General features: G+C 40.9%; 1 protein-coding gene across 3 annotated transcripts in view; it reads left to right on the forward strand.

The window, feature by feature from the left end:
• SLF1 (SMC5-SMC6 complex localization factor 1) overlaps window positions 1-14,817 on the forward strand; it is a 673,081-nt gene that overhangs the window by 435,069 nt on the left and 223,195 nt on the right. For all 3 annotated transcript variants that reach the window (XM_069225438.1, XM_069225455.1, XM_069225447.1), the window contains exon 14: window positions 1,584-1,747. In XM_069225438.1, the coding sequence (XP_069081539.1) occupies window positions 1,584-1,747 (164 nt within the window). The remainder of the gene's footprint in view (window positions 1-1,583; window positions 1,748-14,817) is intronic.

The following is a 14,817-nucleotide window of genomic DNA, read 5'->3' on the forward strand; positions in this document are numbered from 1 at the left end:
TGCCTGGCGTCTCCAAATCAAATGAGTTAATGTTGAGTTAAGGTTGCTTTTTGTTGTGCCAACTGTTCCTGTCGACCCAGGGGCAGCTCCTCTCTTAGGGCGGAGGATCGTCCCCCCCTCCCCTCTACCCCACCCACACCAGCAGTATCAGGAGCTGCAAACCTTTAGAAACAAAACGACAACAAAGTGGTGGGGCCATGGGGATGACGAGCATGGAGGGAAGTGCACAGAGCACTCCCCTCAGTGTGCAAGGGCTCTCTCCAACCTGTCACTGTGTAGCCGAGTTGGTGAGAGCTGGCACAGGCTCCCAGTTTGCGTTGTTCTGAGCAGGGTCATGATTGGTGCAGGGCTGGCTGGGAGCCTGTGTCTGGACTGTAACAGTAGTGACGCGGCAGCAGCTCGGCGGCGAGGTAAGTAGATTTTTGTGTGTTTATATATATGTGTGTGTGTGTATATATATATATATATATATTTGTATTCTTGTTTTGCCTCCCCCGTCCCGCCACTATGCCACTATGCCAAGTCGCCAACCGCAACTATATCCAGTCCCAGAAACATAATCCCTGCTAAGTGGTCAGCCGTTTACACCAATTGACTTTTCCTGTGCCCAAAGACAGGCCATTGTCCTCTGAGCCACAGTTGTTAATACTCCCTGCCAAAGACATATTAGAGCTCTGGAGGTGTGATGAGTGGCTGAAATTGTTTTAATCCACTTCTGGCTCAGGCACCCTGAAGCATATTTTTCTAAAGTTAATTTTCAGCTAAAGTTATCAAAAATATGAGATTTGTGAGATTTTGAAAACTAAGCAGGAAATGACCGTGAAGCATTTTTCCAACTCTTTCCTAAGTAGGCGTGGCAAACAAAGATTTTCTTAAGCCTTTAAAGAAGCGTGTAGCCAGGCCTATAGGGTGATATAGCCGTTGCCTTTTGTTTCTCTGTGAGGGCACGCTAACTCCAGTATGTGGTGTGCCCTATTTCTGTATATTAGCATCCTGCCCCTGTGCATTTATAGGACACACTGTGAGTAAATTATGAATATTAAAATTATGCATTTTCTGCCTTGCAAAGGCAGATTTCCCTGCCATGGGTCAATACAGTGCATTTAAACTGCACTCTAGCCAGAGCACAGTGGTGCTCCTTGCAGAAATATGTTTTAATATACAGTGCAGTCCACGCATAACATTAAACTTGCCATGCCATAGAAGATCTTTGGGCACTATTTACAATGGAATTCTGGGAAGTTAAATTGATCAAATAGGGAGTTTAAATTGACAGCACGTGTTTTAAAGGAGAAGCACAGGCACTTTATTATTGGTTAGCAGTGGTGATGTGCAGAGTTTAAAAGGGAGCGAAAATAAGGTTAAAAAAAGGTGACAAATCTAAGATGACCATACAGAAAAGGCAAATATTTGACCATAGGCGCAGGTATTTAATGATTAAAAAATGTCATATTAATTTTCAGAGTAAAATACTTAAAAGAACGTTTTTAATTATGAGATGTGCAGAGGGCAGCACTTTTTACTTTCTTTAAGAACTTCCGAATTAGTAACCGTTTGTTTTCTTTTTTTTCTTTGCCTACCAGGTCTGTTCCTATCTGCCAGCTTTAAGCCAAATGGGTACATGCGAGGGGCGCCGAGAACAGATAGGGAGGAAACCAGGGCAGCGGCCTAGCCAGGGGCCTCAAAGGGCATTAATGATTCTAAATGATGATAAGCGGAGCCACGCCGAAGTACTGCCTGATCTCCCGTAAGTGATAACTGTAACATCACCAGTTTTATTCCGCTTTGGGGGCAGCTTCTGACCTGACACTTTTCTTGAACTTTACCTGACCTGCGTTGTCACTAGATTACTGACTGCCTGAAAGCTTTGCGTTTTACCCCTACTTGAGGCATATTTTCCCCACCAGGTTTTACAACAGTGCACCTCGTGTTTTCACTGTCGGTACTTCTTTTTGAATTCTAATCGTTATACTTGCTTAAATATATATTAAAATTAGTAACAGTTTGTTTTCTTGGCGGTGTACCAGTGTTGTGCTACATAGCGGTGTATGGGTTGTTAGTAAATAGTGGCTGTAGTCAGTAGGGTTGGTGCATTTTTGTTCCGTTAACTCAAAAATCTAACGTCACTCACAAGCGGGATCTTAGCTTTAAAAGGCAACAGCGAAACTCAAACATAATGTTTAGATATAAATTAGTATGTGAAAACACCCATGACATTTTCTGTCTTTATAGAGTTAAGTTCGTCAAAGTCAGCACTACAGATAACCCCACTGCATCTCTCTCCATCTTCACTCTTTTAACTCAGGAGCAAACGGAATTGCGTCTTTCTAATATAACGTCAGGTTCTCCTTTTGAACGTGTCCTCCAAGCAGCTTGCAATGGGCAACCACAACCATTGACCCCGTTTCAACAACAACTCTTAACAAAGCTATTTCGGCAGGATGCTTTTCACAATTATGTAAAACAAGCATTTGTAATGCACTTGGGTCTCGCATTTCTCCGAGTTACAGCTACTAGCAGTTGTAAACTCCTAACCGGATTTTACTTTCCACATTGAAAGAAAAAAAAGCGCGATCGCGCTGCTACAGTTCACTCGTAATGAAACCTATCGGCAAAAGTGTAATTAACTTTAACGGCACTTTTGCCGATAGGTTTCATACAGGGTCGATGTTATGCAAAGCGCTCGACTTCTGCCAAGCGAGATCGCGCTGCAAACAAAAGATAAAAAGTAGTTCACAAACCTGACGGGAAACAGCGAGCCTCGCATGTTTCCAGTACTTGGTCGCTGTGCTCGAGGAGGGCTAACCACGGAAAAGGCATGACGTATGCGTGCCTTCTACTAATGAAAGCAAGCAGATTTTAACAGGCAAGCCCACGAACCAATAAAAGACAACTGATGTGGCGTCAACGGGGCTCCGAGACCTTTTCTAATTCCTAAAGCATCTCGCTAGCGAAACGCATGCGCAAGCGCATGAGACGCAGACTCGATCCTAAAAAAAAAAAGTGCTGTCAAGCCGCTACTCAAACAAGCATTGGCATAGCCAATAGGTCTCGCGTTTGCAACCTTAGGAAGTATTAGGCATGCAGCACCTTAAACATTTATCAGAAATAAACTGTTTGTGCATCCCTTCATAAACTTGGCATTAGACTAATGGTCAGAACATCCTCTAGAGGACACCACAATAAAAATTAGTATTTGAAAGAAACATGGTCATGTAACTATATAGTCAGCCCCTAGAGGGCATAGCCACATGAAAAGAGAAATGCAGAGAGCTTTGCAGTGTAACCATGTAATCAGCCCCTAGAGGGTGCTAGCGGGTCAGACCTTAATAATTAAACTTACAAGAGGACGCAAGTAGGTTGATTAACCTTTTGACTCACATTTAAGATGTTCCCACCATAGATCCAGTACATTCAAATCAATAATTAATCATTAATATCAATAATCAATAGGAGTCAGTAATTATCACACACCATGACCTTTCAGTCATGAAAAATTGCACCTTTTAGTAAAAGTTAAAATATTTATTTTCCTATATTAACAATGCTAATGTCACGTAAGATAAATCAAATGATAGACATACAGAAACATCACTGGCTGTCCAAAGCGGCAAAAGAAACATAATCTAATCAAAGCTTTAACAATTACACTTTCGAAGGTTACAGTGCAAATTAATTAACAAGAACAATTGCGCAAACAATATCACATACATTTAGATTCAGCAAAGGAAAGACATCGAATGATACTCCATATAGCAAACTTTCATTAGTGAGGATCCTTATCTAACACCAGATTAGCATTGGCATGTTGGGCTTCATGCAAAACAATTTAGTCAACACAAATTTAGAAAACATCTAACTATGGTTCTATCAAAATAGCGCGGTTGGTACCTAGAAAGAAAAGGCAAATAGACATAGCAAACACAAGAATGACAATATCCCTCACCTCAACTGGATTGGCAAGCTAAGATAGTCTTCGTCATTAGGACATCAGTTTGGTCAGCAAAGCATCAGGATTCAGCATCAAAGTTCAGGAAACGCAAAGTCTTTAAGCATTAAAGTTAAGCACGTCTCTAGACGCTCAGTAAAGTAATGGCCTTTCGGCGAGAAAGAAAATGGGAAAGTGCGTTAGGTGAAAGGCAAATGCACAATGACAGCTTCTTCTCAGTGTAGTCCGGCTAAGTTAGATTTCCTAAAACTATTTCCGATGTCCCTATTGGTCAAGGGATCCCATGTTCACACTTTGTCCAATAAAACTGAAACTTTAAATCTACAGTTTCTACTAGTGCACGGTTTACATGTCGCTGATTGGTTTCTCTTGTAATGTCCTCACCATCGGCTTGTCAGGTAACAATATTGTTGCAGCTTATACTCCAGTCAGTGTCTCTATTGTTCTCTCCTGAGAAAGTCAGTCTTACACACATTACACTTATAATGTTACATTTAGCAAGAACAGCATCTTCTAGCAAACGTTTCTCATGAGAAAGACTTTTAGCTGCGAGCACATTTGGTCAGCACAGTGGAATATCACAATTTAATTCTTTAAGCAAACATTTTATTAATCGGTTCAGAAATACAGCTTAACATGAGGCCGTGCGACTAGGCCACGACCTCAGCTAAGTTAAGGCCTACAATTAATAAAGCTCATATATAATGCATAACCCTCAATATGATGTATTACTACATTAATCAAACAAAAGCTCAACATTTTATTTTAATAACCCATTAATAAATATACTTCGGGAGCTTTGGCAGTCACTCACATGGACACATTTTCAAATGCATGCATTATTTATCTCTATGTTAATACATTTTCTACGCAAATCCATTACCGAGAATACATGAACGTTCATTAATATTTTTATTAAAACACCTGCTCTAGCAATCCCTCCTCTGATGACTAGATGTGTCATCACACTAAACTATCACTGTCATTTCAATCCCTTCAGATCTATGTTCCCTTTTTGATTTTTTTCCTGAACAATTTTCCCATTTTCTTTTCTTCCCTCCTCTGATTATTCTTTGACTTCTTTAATTTAATCCTTTTACACAATATACATATTCCCCATATTCCAATTAGGCTAACCATGAGAATTAATATCCCCTGTATAATTTTCAATAAGGGGCCTTTCCCAATGTTGCTGAGCCAATTTCCCACTGAAGCAAAACATTTGCTAACCTTTTCCCAAACACCTGTTTTTTTCAATTCTTACAAATCAACAATTTCATTATTCAGATTAGTAAATACACTCCTAATTTCTTTACTGTTATCAGGACTGAATGAGCAACAATGCCTAGAATTATGCATTCTACAAACTCCGCAATCCTTCCCTAAAAGAATGTCTAAAGCAAGGCGATTTTGAAGAGTCATAGCTCTTTTAGCAGCTAATTCAGTATCTATCAGGAGTATGGCTCCTGAAAAGTTTGTCAGCATGTTAGCCACAATAGTAGACAACTTTCAAATCTTTATGGAATTCAGAACAACTCCCACTGAAGGAATTATTGCTCCAAATAAATCTCCCACTATACCAGTAGGAGACACTCTCCTCAGTCTCATATAATGTAATTCAGTCATTTTTAGAAACTTCTTTAAGTCATCCATTTGAAAGATCTTTGGGAAAACTATTCCCAAATAACATGTCCCATACCATCCTATTAGAAGACGGTAATAAACGTTAGGACCAGATATGTAATATATCCCAGGAATCGCTGGATCCTGTCTGTTCAACATAAATGTCCATTTACTCTGAAACAAAAACATATGTCTACATTCACTCGTTCCCACAAATAAAGCGTGAGTGCGTGATTTAGGCCTATATATACACAAAGCTTCCCTACATGTTGCGCATCTAGAGCTAATTTCCCTTGTGTTTTAATTGCACAATAAGCATAGCCATTCTTGTAAGTCCTTTTTTCTAAGCCTTTTTCTAACTTCTCCCTCAATGCCTTTCTCCTGTCATCTGTGTTGTCTAAGAAGTTCTTCTCTAAAGGTGTAAGCAAGCATGTCAAATTGTTGCCGTGTGCATAAGCCGTGCCAAATGTTAATGTAGGTTCAAAGAAACCTCTAACTAATACTATGTCATTATCTTTAGCTACTCTACTCAAACACCTAATTAAACGAAAATACCAAGTTGTGGTTCGAGTAAAAGTATTGGATGTACTCTTGGTTATAGATTCTTGTTAGTAAGAGACTACGACTTATCCCATAAGTGAGAGGCAAACTGTGATAAGTAACTCCTTCTTTGACTGATGAAGGAATCAGCGTACACAAATAACAATTCTTCGTATCCATTGTCTCAACATACTCACTCAATAAGCGATAGAAGACATTAGAAAAAAGTTCTTCTTGTGCATTAGTACCCTTGTGCAAATACTTTTCATCTAACCTAAACCTCTCTATTGCTGTTAAAGCAGTAGTTATCTCAAAAGCAGAAGTATAGTTGGCTTTGCTCTTATCAAGAACAGTCATTCCCACAATCAATACCACAAACAATATCCCACATACAATCGCCAAACTAATACTCATGTATTTACAGCACCTACTTTTCCTACCCTGCTGGCTAGTGTTACTAATGATCTGCAAAGAATCAGAAAGCAGAAGAGAAATTTAGAAAAACTGCAACAAAAATCAAAAACAAAAATCTTCATTCAGCAGTTATTTACAACTCTCAGTCTTTCTTCCAGGATCCCTTGTCAAATGTCAGTAAGCAGTTTGTTAAAATCAGGTTTCAAAAAGTCCAATCAGGTAATCAAAGTCTTTTCTGGTTACCTTCAGCAATCTCTTTTTAAAAAAAAAACATTTCAGATTGTTTCAATATTTCAGTTCATCAGCTTCCTTCAAGTAGCTGTCTGGCTACTTGCTCCCAGATCACTAATGCCTCAAACTGTGCTGGTCTCGGAAGGGGCTTTGATTCATATAGCACCATCCTTAAATGCTCTAAACCCCTCAAGTTGAATGTTCCATTTGTAGGAAATGCTAAGTTCCCATCCTTTTCTGCCACTTTGAACCATTGCTTTAGCCAAAGACATGGCGCGACACCCTTCTCTTCCATTACAATGTAAGGTGGTGTACCTTCTGGGGGTGTAGCCTCGCCTATACTCATAATGTACGTATCGTCCCCTAAAGCACTTTTAAAGCTTTTAAAAATGTCATCTTTTCGACCTTTATGTGATTCAAAATAAGAGCAGAAAGTGACTTTTAATCCCAGAATTCTCTTCACCCACCTTCTCAACTAATTGCGCCTCATGGACGGCTTCCAATCTGTGCCGACGCTTCTCACTAACCAACCTATCCCAGCGCGGCGCCAATGACGTCATACTCACGTACTGCGGCTGACAAAGTCTTGCAGCTTGTCATCCCAAACTTCGATTCACACGAAACTATTGCAAAATATTGTGAGCACCAACCAAAATCAATTCCAAATTTGCCGGTTTACTATAGGTAAGAGAGCACAGTCGCTTCCCTTTACGGATTTTTCACTGACGGCGTTTCACTCTTGCATCTACTCCTTCTTTATTGGTCTCCCTAATTCGCAAGCAAAATTCGACCCGCAAATTTTACTCTCAACTGATCAGTGGGTCTGTCCTGGTGCACATAGGACTCGCCAGATCTCAGTCGAAATTTCCTTTCATTCACTTTGACTCACACTCTGACTTCTCGACCGTGCCTGATCGACCTACTAAACCAGACAAATTACAACATAAACCAAGTGTCTCATAAACTTTTCAATATACTCTGGAGTCTTAGACCACGCAGGGTCCGTACATCAACAACCACGTGGACAATTTTCTAGCACAAAGCTTCACACACGTACATTTTGACGACTTCCCTACTCTCACACTGGTAGTACGCACACTCCTTCTACAACTTCATTTGGAGTACGTAAACTCCCTAACCCCTCACAAACATCACAACTCACCTGCGAATTGCATAAGCTGTGCGAGCGCCAAACCGTACTTCAGTCACACTGTCACTAGAACACGGAGAACATCCTCAAACAACCATTAGCGGGCTCCAAGATTCTGGGAAAGTCATCTTAAAGACCTAGAGGTACACTTCCTTTCCAATTTGTATCATTGAAAAATAAAATCCAAATCTCAGTAATAATGAACTCTCAAAAGACAAGACCATCATACTACCACCATCTCTGGGAACACCTGTTATTTCTCAGCACCATGTACCAGAGTTCTACGATAGGCTCTTAAGGAGGCTAACCATCAGTCTGCTGCCACGTCTGTTAGCGCGTCAGACCTTAATAAGTAAATTTACAAGGGGACGCAAATAAGTCGATGAACCTTTTGACTTGCATTTAAGATGTTCCCACCATAGATCCAGTACATGCAAATCAATAAAATCAGTAATCAATAGGAGTCAGTAATTATCACACACCATGATCTTTCAGTCATGATTAACCACACCTTTTAATAAAAGTTAAAATATTTATTTTCCTATATTAATAATGCTAATGTTGTGGAAGATAATCTCAAAATCAAATTATAGACATACAGAAACATCACTGTCTGTCCAAAGCGGTGAAAGAAACGTAATTGAATCAAAGCTTGAACAATTACACAATCTAAGGTTACGGTGCAAATTAATAACAAGAACATTTGCTCAACCGATATCACATACATTTAGATTCAGCAAAGGAAAGACATTGAATGTTACTCCATATTGCGAACTTTCATTAGTGAGGATCCTTATCTAACACCATATTAGCATTAGCATGTTGGACTTCATGCAAAACAATTTAGTCAACACAAATTTAGAAAACATCTAACTATGGCTCTATCAAAATAGCGCAGTTGGTACCTAGAAAGAAAAAGCAAATAGGCATAGCAAAACACATGTGTAACAGTATACCTCTCCTCAAATGGATTGGCAAACTAAGATAGTCTTCGTCATCAGAACATCAGTTTGGTCAGCAAGGCATCAGGATTCAGCATCAAAGTTCAGGAAACGCATTAAAGTTAAGCACGTCTCTAGACACTCAGTAAAGTAATGGCCTTTCGTCAAGAAAGGAAATGGGCAAATGCGTTAGGCGAAAGGCAAATGCACAATGATAGCTTCTTCTCAGTGTAGTCTGGCTAAGTTAGATTTCCTAAAACTACTTCCCAAGTCCCTATTGGTCAAGGGATCGCATGTTCACACTTTACCCAAAAAAACTAAAATATAAAATCTACGGTTCACCTGTCGCTGATTGGCATCTCTTGTAATGTCCTCATCATCCAGCTCGTCAAGTCAAGTAACAATATTGTTGCAGCTTATACTCCAGTCAGTGTCTATATTGTTCTGTCCTGAGACAGTCACTCTTACACACATTACACTTATTATGTTACATTTAGCAAGAACAGCATCTTCTAGTAAGGGTTTCTCATGAGAAAGACTTTTAGCTACGAGCACATTTGATCAGCACAGTGGAATATCACAATTTAGTTCTTCAAGCAAACATTTTATTAATTGGTTCATGAATACAGCTTGACATGAGGCCGTGCAACTAGGCCAAGCCCTCCGCTAAGTTAAGGCCTACAATTAATAAAGCTAATACATAGTGCATAACCCTCAATATGAAGTATTACTACATTAATCAAACATAAGCTCAATATTTCATTTTAATAAGCTATTAATAAGTATTCTTCGTACGTAGTGCTTTATACATTTTCAAGTGTAGCAGGCCTGCTAGAACATTATTGCAAACCAGGCCCTTAGAAAACAAACTACTCCCAGCTGTAAAGCAAAAGCTCAAGCCATGAAAGAGCTTAAAAAGACATTGAATGGTGGTAAAGGTTATGATTTTGGCCTGCCCCCCCCCACCCCCAACTTAATTTGAGGATCTAGAAGATATGCCAGACAGAAAGAGCACATCGTGCTGAATATTTTGGTGGTGGTCTGATTGTCCTAGGACCAGCACAGGCTGAGTTATTGGCAAAAATGTGTTGTAAAGGGAATGCCCCACAAAGCATTATGGGTCGAGTTTTCCGAGTGCAGTGAATATTGCGGAATATTGTGGTATCGTCTCTCCTGCTCTGCCAGGGAGAGCCACGTTGAGGGTTTCCCTTGTGTTTTTTCTATTTAAAAAGCGCCAGTTTGTATTTTTTTAACTGCTAAACTTCTGAAGAATTTACGAATGGGGCTTCAAATTTAATCGGTGCTCATGTAAAGCACTCCAATCTTTCGATCATGTATCATGCTGTATAAATAAATAAAAAAGAATCCCCCTCCAGCTTGGAACCTTTGTCTCAAAGAAACAGCGAGATGCCAGAGGAAGAAACAACATACCGCCACCAGTCTCCAAGGCGGTAACAAAACAGCCTCAAGGTGGGACAAACCTAAAGCACTTACATAACAAACCAAAGGAGTTGTGAAAGGCAGGCTAAGGAATGAATGAATGAAAGTGATGGGCTTGTGATGGGCATGGTGAAAGCCACAGAAGTAGATTACAGCATTTTGAGAGAAAAACACATGCGCGCTGCCCAGGCTCGACCTAAGAACCCAATTTGGACCCCATGGATTTAAAGAATTATCACCTGATATCTCTGCTGCCCATTCCTTTGAAAATTCTTGAAAGCATGTGAATTTCCAGTTGATTTCATATATAGAGCAATATGAACTCCTGGATCCTTCACAGTTCGGGTTTAGAACTAACCAGGGGACCAAAACAGCACTTGTTTCAGCAGTTAACAACATGCGCCCCCCTGGCTGATGCAGGTCAGGCTGCGGCACTGATCCTTTTGGATCTGTCCGTAGCCTTTGATCCCATCTCACCGCAGCCCTGATCTCTGGTCGACTAATGCTTCTAACATCGTTTCTCTGTGAAAGATCTCAGAGGGTTATTCTGGATCATTTCTGTTCCAAGCCTATCACTTTGCCGTGTGGGTTACCTCAGGGCTCCTAGAGTCCAACTTTATTCAGCTTTTATGTTTCACCACTAGCTTAGCTTTTAAGATCTTTCGGACTACAGGTCCTCTCGTATGCGGACAACATGCAAATCATTGTGTCAATCTCTAGAGAAACTGAGGACATCACCAATAACTTCAGGAGTTGCATGCAGGAAGTGTCTAGCTGGATGGGTAAAAACTATCTCATCCTAAATGGAGATAAGACAGGTCCTTATCTTTGGTGGCTCACCATCCACTTGGAACAATTCGTAGTGGCCAGAAAAGTTGGGCACCTTACCCACACCTGTGGAGTCTGCAAAAAACATGGGAGTGCTCTTGGACACCAAGTTATCATTTGACCATCAGGTCAATGGGACAGTCTCTACCTCCTTCTGAACTATCAGAACTCTCAGGAAGGTATTTCCTTACATTTTTATTCCAGCGAGTAAGCAAGTCGTGCTAGCATTATTGTCCTCCAGACTGACCTACTGCAATATGCTTTATTTAGGGATAAATAGGACCTCAGTAGCCAAGTTGCAACTGAACCAAAATACGGCAGCCAGGCTGATCCTTGATTTTCCTAAATATCAATCAATCTTGGAGAGAATATCAGAGCTTTACTGGCTCAAGGTTAACAAGCGTATCGTTTTTAAGCCCTATCCATTGTTCTCAAGGCACTGCATAATATGGGCTCTACTAGACTTAGGTCCATGTTTCAACAGTATACCCCCTCCAGACAGCTATGATCTTCTTGCTCTGATCTTGTGATTGTCCCTAGTTTTCGGAAGGCAAGATGGGGAGGCAGAGCCTTTTCAGTTTTGGCAGCCAGACATTGGAATTCACTTCTTTGTTGCATTACAAGCCTCCACTTCCCCGTTGCATTACAAGCCTCCTGGACTATTCTTCTTTTCGCAAGGCCATAAAAACTTGGCTCTTTAGTATGTAATGGATGTTTTTTAGGCCACTTATTTTGTTTCTTGCCAAGGGCTTATCCTCCATTAGGTCTAACCGTTTTCAGCATCTAAACTCCTTCAGGTATTTGTTTGTGCTTTTACAAATTGTTCTCATTTCATTTCATTTGTACCATACAGCTACCACTTTAACTATTTATACTGTGATTGGTAAACTCATTTGGTTCCTGTGGAAGCACATATTCCACTGGTTGTTAATGTTGTACTTGTGTATTATTTACTAGTAAGCCCCCTCTTCATTTCTCTGAGTGGAAAACCCTCCCTTATTGTGGTGGAAAACCCTCCCTTATTGTGGAAGAGGCCAGGGTGCACTGTAGTAGAAGTTTTGAAGCACGAGCAGTTGTGGTCATGGCTACCCTTACGCCACATCCAACAACACTGACATGCCTGTTTTTTCCCTTTACTCTCTTGTTAAGTTACGTTAAATATTTTATTAAAAGTAAGCAATCATCACCCAAGTGGACCACACAGCAAAGACCACTAACCGATCAGCATCTTACGTGTAGAAATGTCTTAACGGCGTAGCGCTGCATATTCTGACATGAGTCTATGTAAGTGTTATTTGCACAGTCAAGACTTTATAGAACCATTGTCATTAAGTTGCACCAGGTACAGAAATACCTTTTTGGCCGCTGTATAGTTCTTGAATGGAGAGCTGCAGGGATGCGCCTGCACGGTCTTCTAGGTCGCTACTGCACCTGCTTCCCTTAGAATATGTGCATTCCACAAGTGGTCAATCTGCCATTTATTCTTCAACTTCCAGGGTTATTTTGTCTTGCCTGCTTATCTTCATAGCAGCTCCACACTAATACCTACCAAATTATGTTTGCAACTCATGCAGTGTGGGTGTTCTTGTATTGTATTTGTAGTTTACAGAATCTGATATCATAAGTTCAGAGAAATAGGGTCCTTAATAAGGATGATGGTGGCATAGATCACCATCTAAGATTGATGTGCAAACCTCAGAGTATTTGAGTCTGTTACTCCTAATCTTCTCTCAACCTCATCCACCTGTGATTGATCTGGTGTCTTCTTTTCCCACTCATTCTCGACCACTGTCTTCTTCCTTGACCCTAAATGAGATCTGAGGCTGGTGACATGACCCATTTGGACTACCCATTAGCTCAATCCAGTACCCTTTCTTTGTGTGCTGTCTGGTACCTGAATGGAGATCTTTGTGTGGATGCTGATCATTGGACAAAGGGCGGCTATACCAGATACTAATCATTCTCCAAGATTGTTTTAGGTTATCCACTTTGAACCATCACCACTTTACTGCCTAGTTGTTTTCCAAAATATGCAGTGTGGAGTTTGATGTAGCGTCTTCCCTTTTAGGGCCAGGAAAGAGAGTTGTGTCTGTACAACTGTCCATATCTCAACCACTTTTGTCCTGTTCGATAAACTTTCTTCCCATTATCCATTACCCTCGTAAGATAACCAGAGGATCAGAGATTGATGCCTATACTAAGTGCTATTACCAACTAACACCAAATTATGTACATTGTATTATTATGATAACTGAGTGGACTCCTAAACCCAGCTACTACACCATCTCTAAAATTGAAGGGAGGTACCAGCAAGCATAGTTGCATCTAGGCAAGGCTTCTCCAACGAGTAGCTTGTGAGCTACTGGTAGCTCTCCTGCTACCTGTAAGTAGCTGTCCTGTGTGCAGCTATTCCTAATACATTAAAAGCTCTTGCTTGGTTGAATTAATATACATACACAAAAGTGAGAGAGTATATTATACATGAAAATTTGTTCATTTTCAGAACTCATAAGCTGATATATCTAGGAAAATGAATTTTCAAAATATATTTTAAGCTGACATTTGAGTGAATCATGTTGCACTGTGGAGACTTTTTACAAATTTTGAATACGTTCATACCAGAGGCATTACAGCTAGGGCTGTTATGCCTTACTCAAGTAGAGGTATTACATATAGTCAAAGTCCTTTTTAAATTACTACTGGCAGCCATAGTAGTAATCTTGCACACAGTGTCCACTAAAGTTATTTTTTGATATGATCACTATTACAATGCTAATAACTGTGTCGCTCTAAATGAGTTTTATAGAACAAAAGTAGCTCTTATTGCAGAACAATTGGAGGCCCCTGGTTCAGTCTTACTGTTGGTGCAGTGCCTCTTGCTTATACGCAGTGAGGTACACCTTACCATGTCCAGTGCACTGTTCCGAAGTCATGTGATTTATCAGACACCTCCCAGGTAGGCTAAACTACAACCAAACCCCTTTTTAACATGCTCTCCAAAAGGATGCTCAGTTTGCCAATGCAAATGGGTGTGCTTCACCTTCTCATCTAGGGCATGTCAAGGCTACATTACAAAAGAATACATCTGATAGAGACTTCTAGTTGCAGATTCCTTACCATCGTACCTACAGCGTCGTTGGCGTCGTGGTCGCCGTGATGATGTTGTGGTCGTATATAGGGGCCACCCCGGCGCACTGACGTTAGTTCTTTTCTTTCCACGCCAGCCTACGCGCAGATCTGGAGAAGAGCTACCTCAGTCATTTTTTTGACTACCTGCGACATTTCATCAAATTATTTTTTGACGAGTTTTGGTGCGTTGAGGAATGTCCCATAAGACCAGATTTAAGCACTGCGACTCCTGTCACCGCATGATGTTGGTGACGGATCCGCACCTCGTGTGTCTCTAGTGTTTGGAGCGCGACCACGACCCGAAGTCGTGCTCCGAGTGTCGTTCCAGGTCCCATTTGAGAGGAAGGTCAAGAGTCCGGGCCTCTCTGAATTTCTGGGAGCCAGAGCTACCCCTGCCCAACTTCTATGAGGCCATGCGCCTCATATTTGGGCAGTCCAACCCACCCTTGGTGCCTTTGGGCCCATGGGAGTTGGTGGGGGCCTCCTCTGGTTACTTCGGTCCCAACTCAGGAGGGCACCTCAAGATCCACTTCCGGATCTGTCCCAACCCCGGTTGTGCCAACGCGACCTTC

This window comes from Pleurodeles waltl, chromosome 1_1, assembly GCF_031143425.1.
Source record: "Pleurodeles waltl isolate 20211129_DDA chromosome 1_1, aPleWal1.hap1.20221129, whole genome shotgun sequence".
Lineage (NCBI taxonomy): Eukaryota > Metazoa > Chordata > Amphibia > Caudata > Salamandridae > Pleurodeles > Pleurodeles waltl.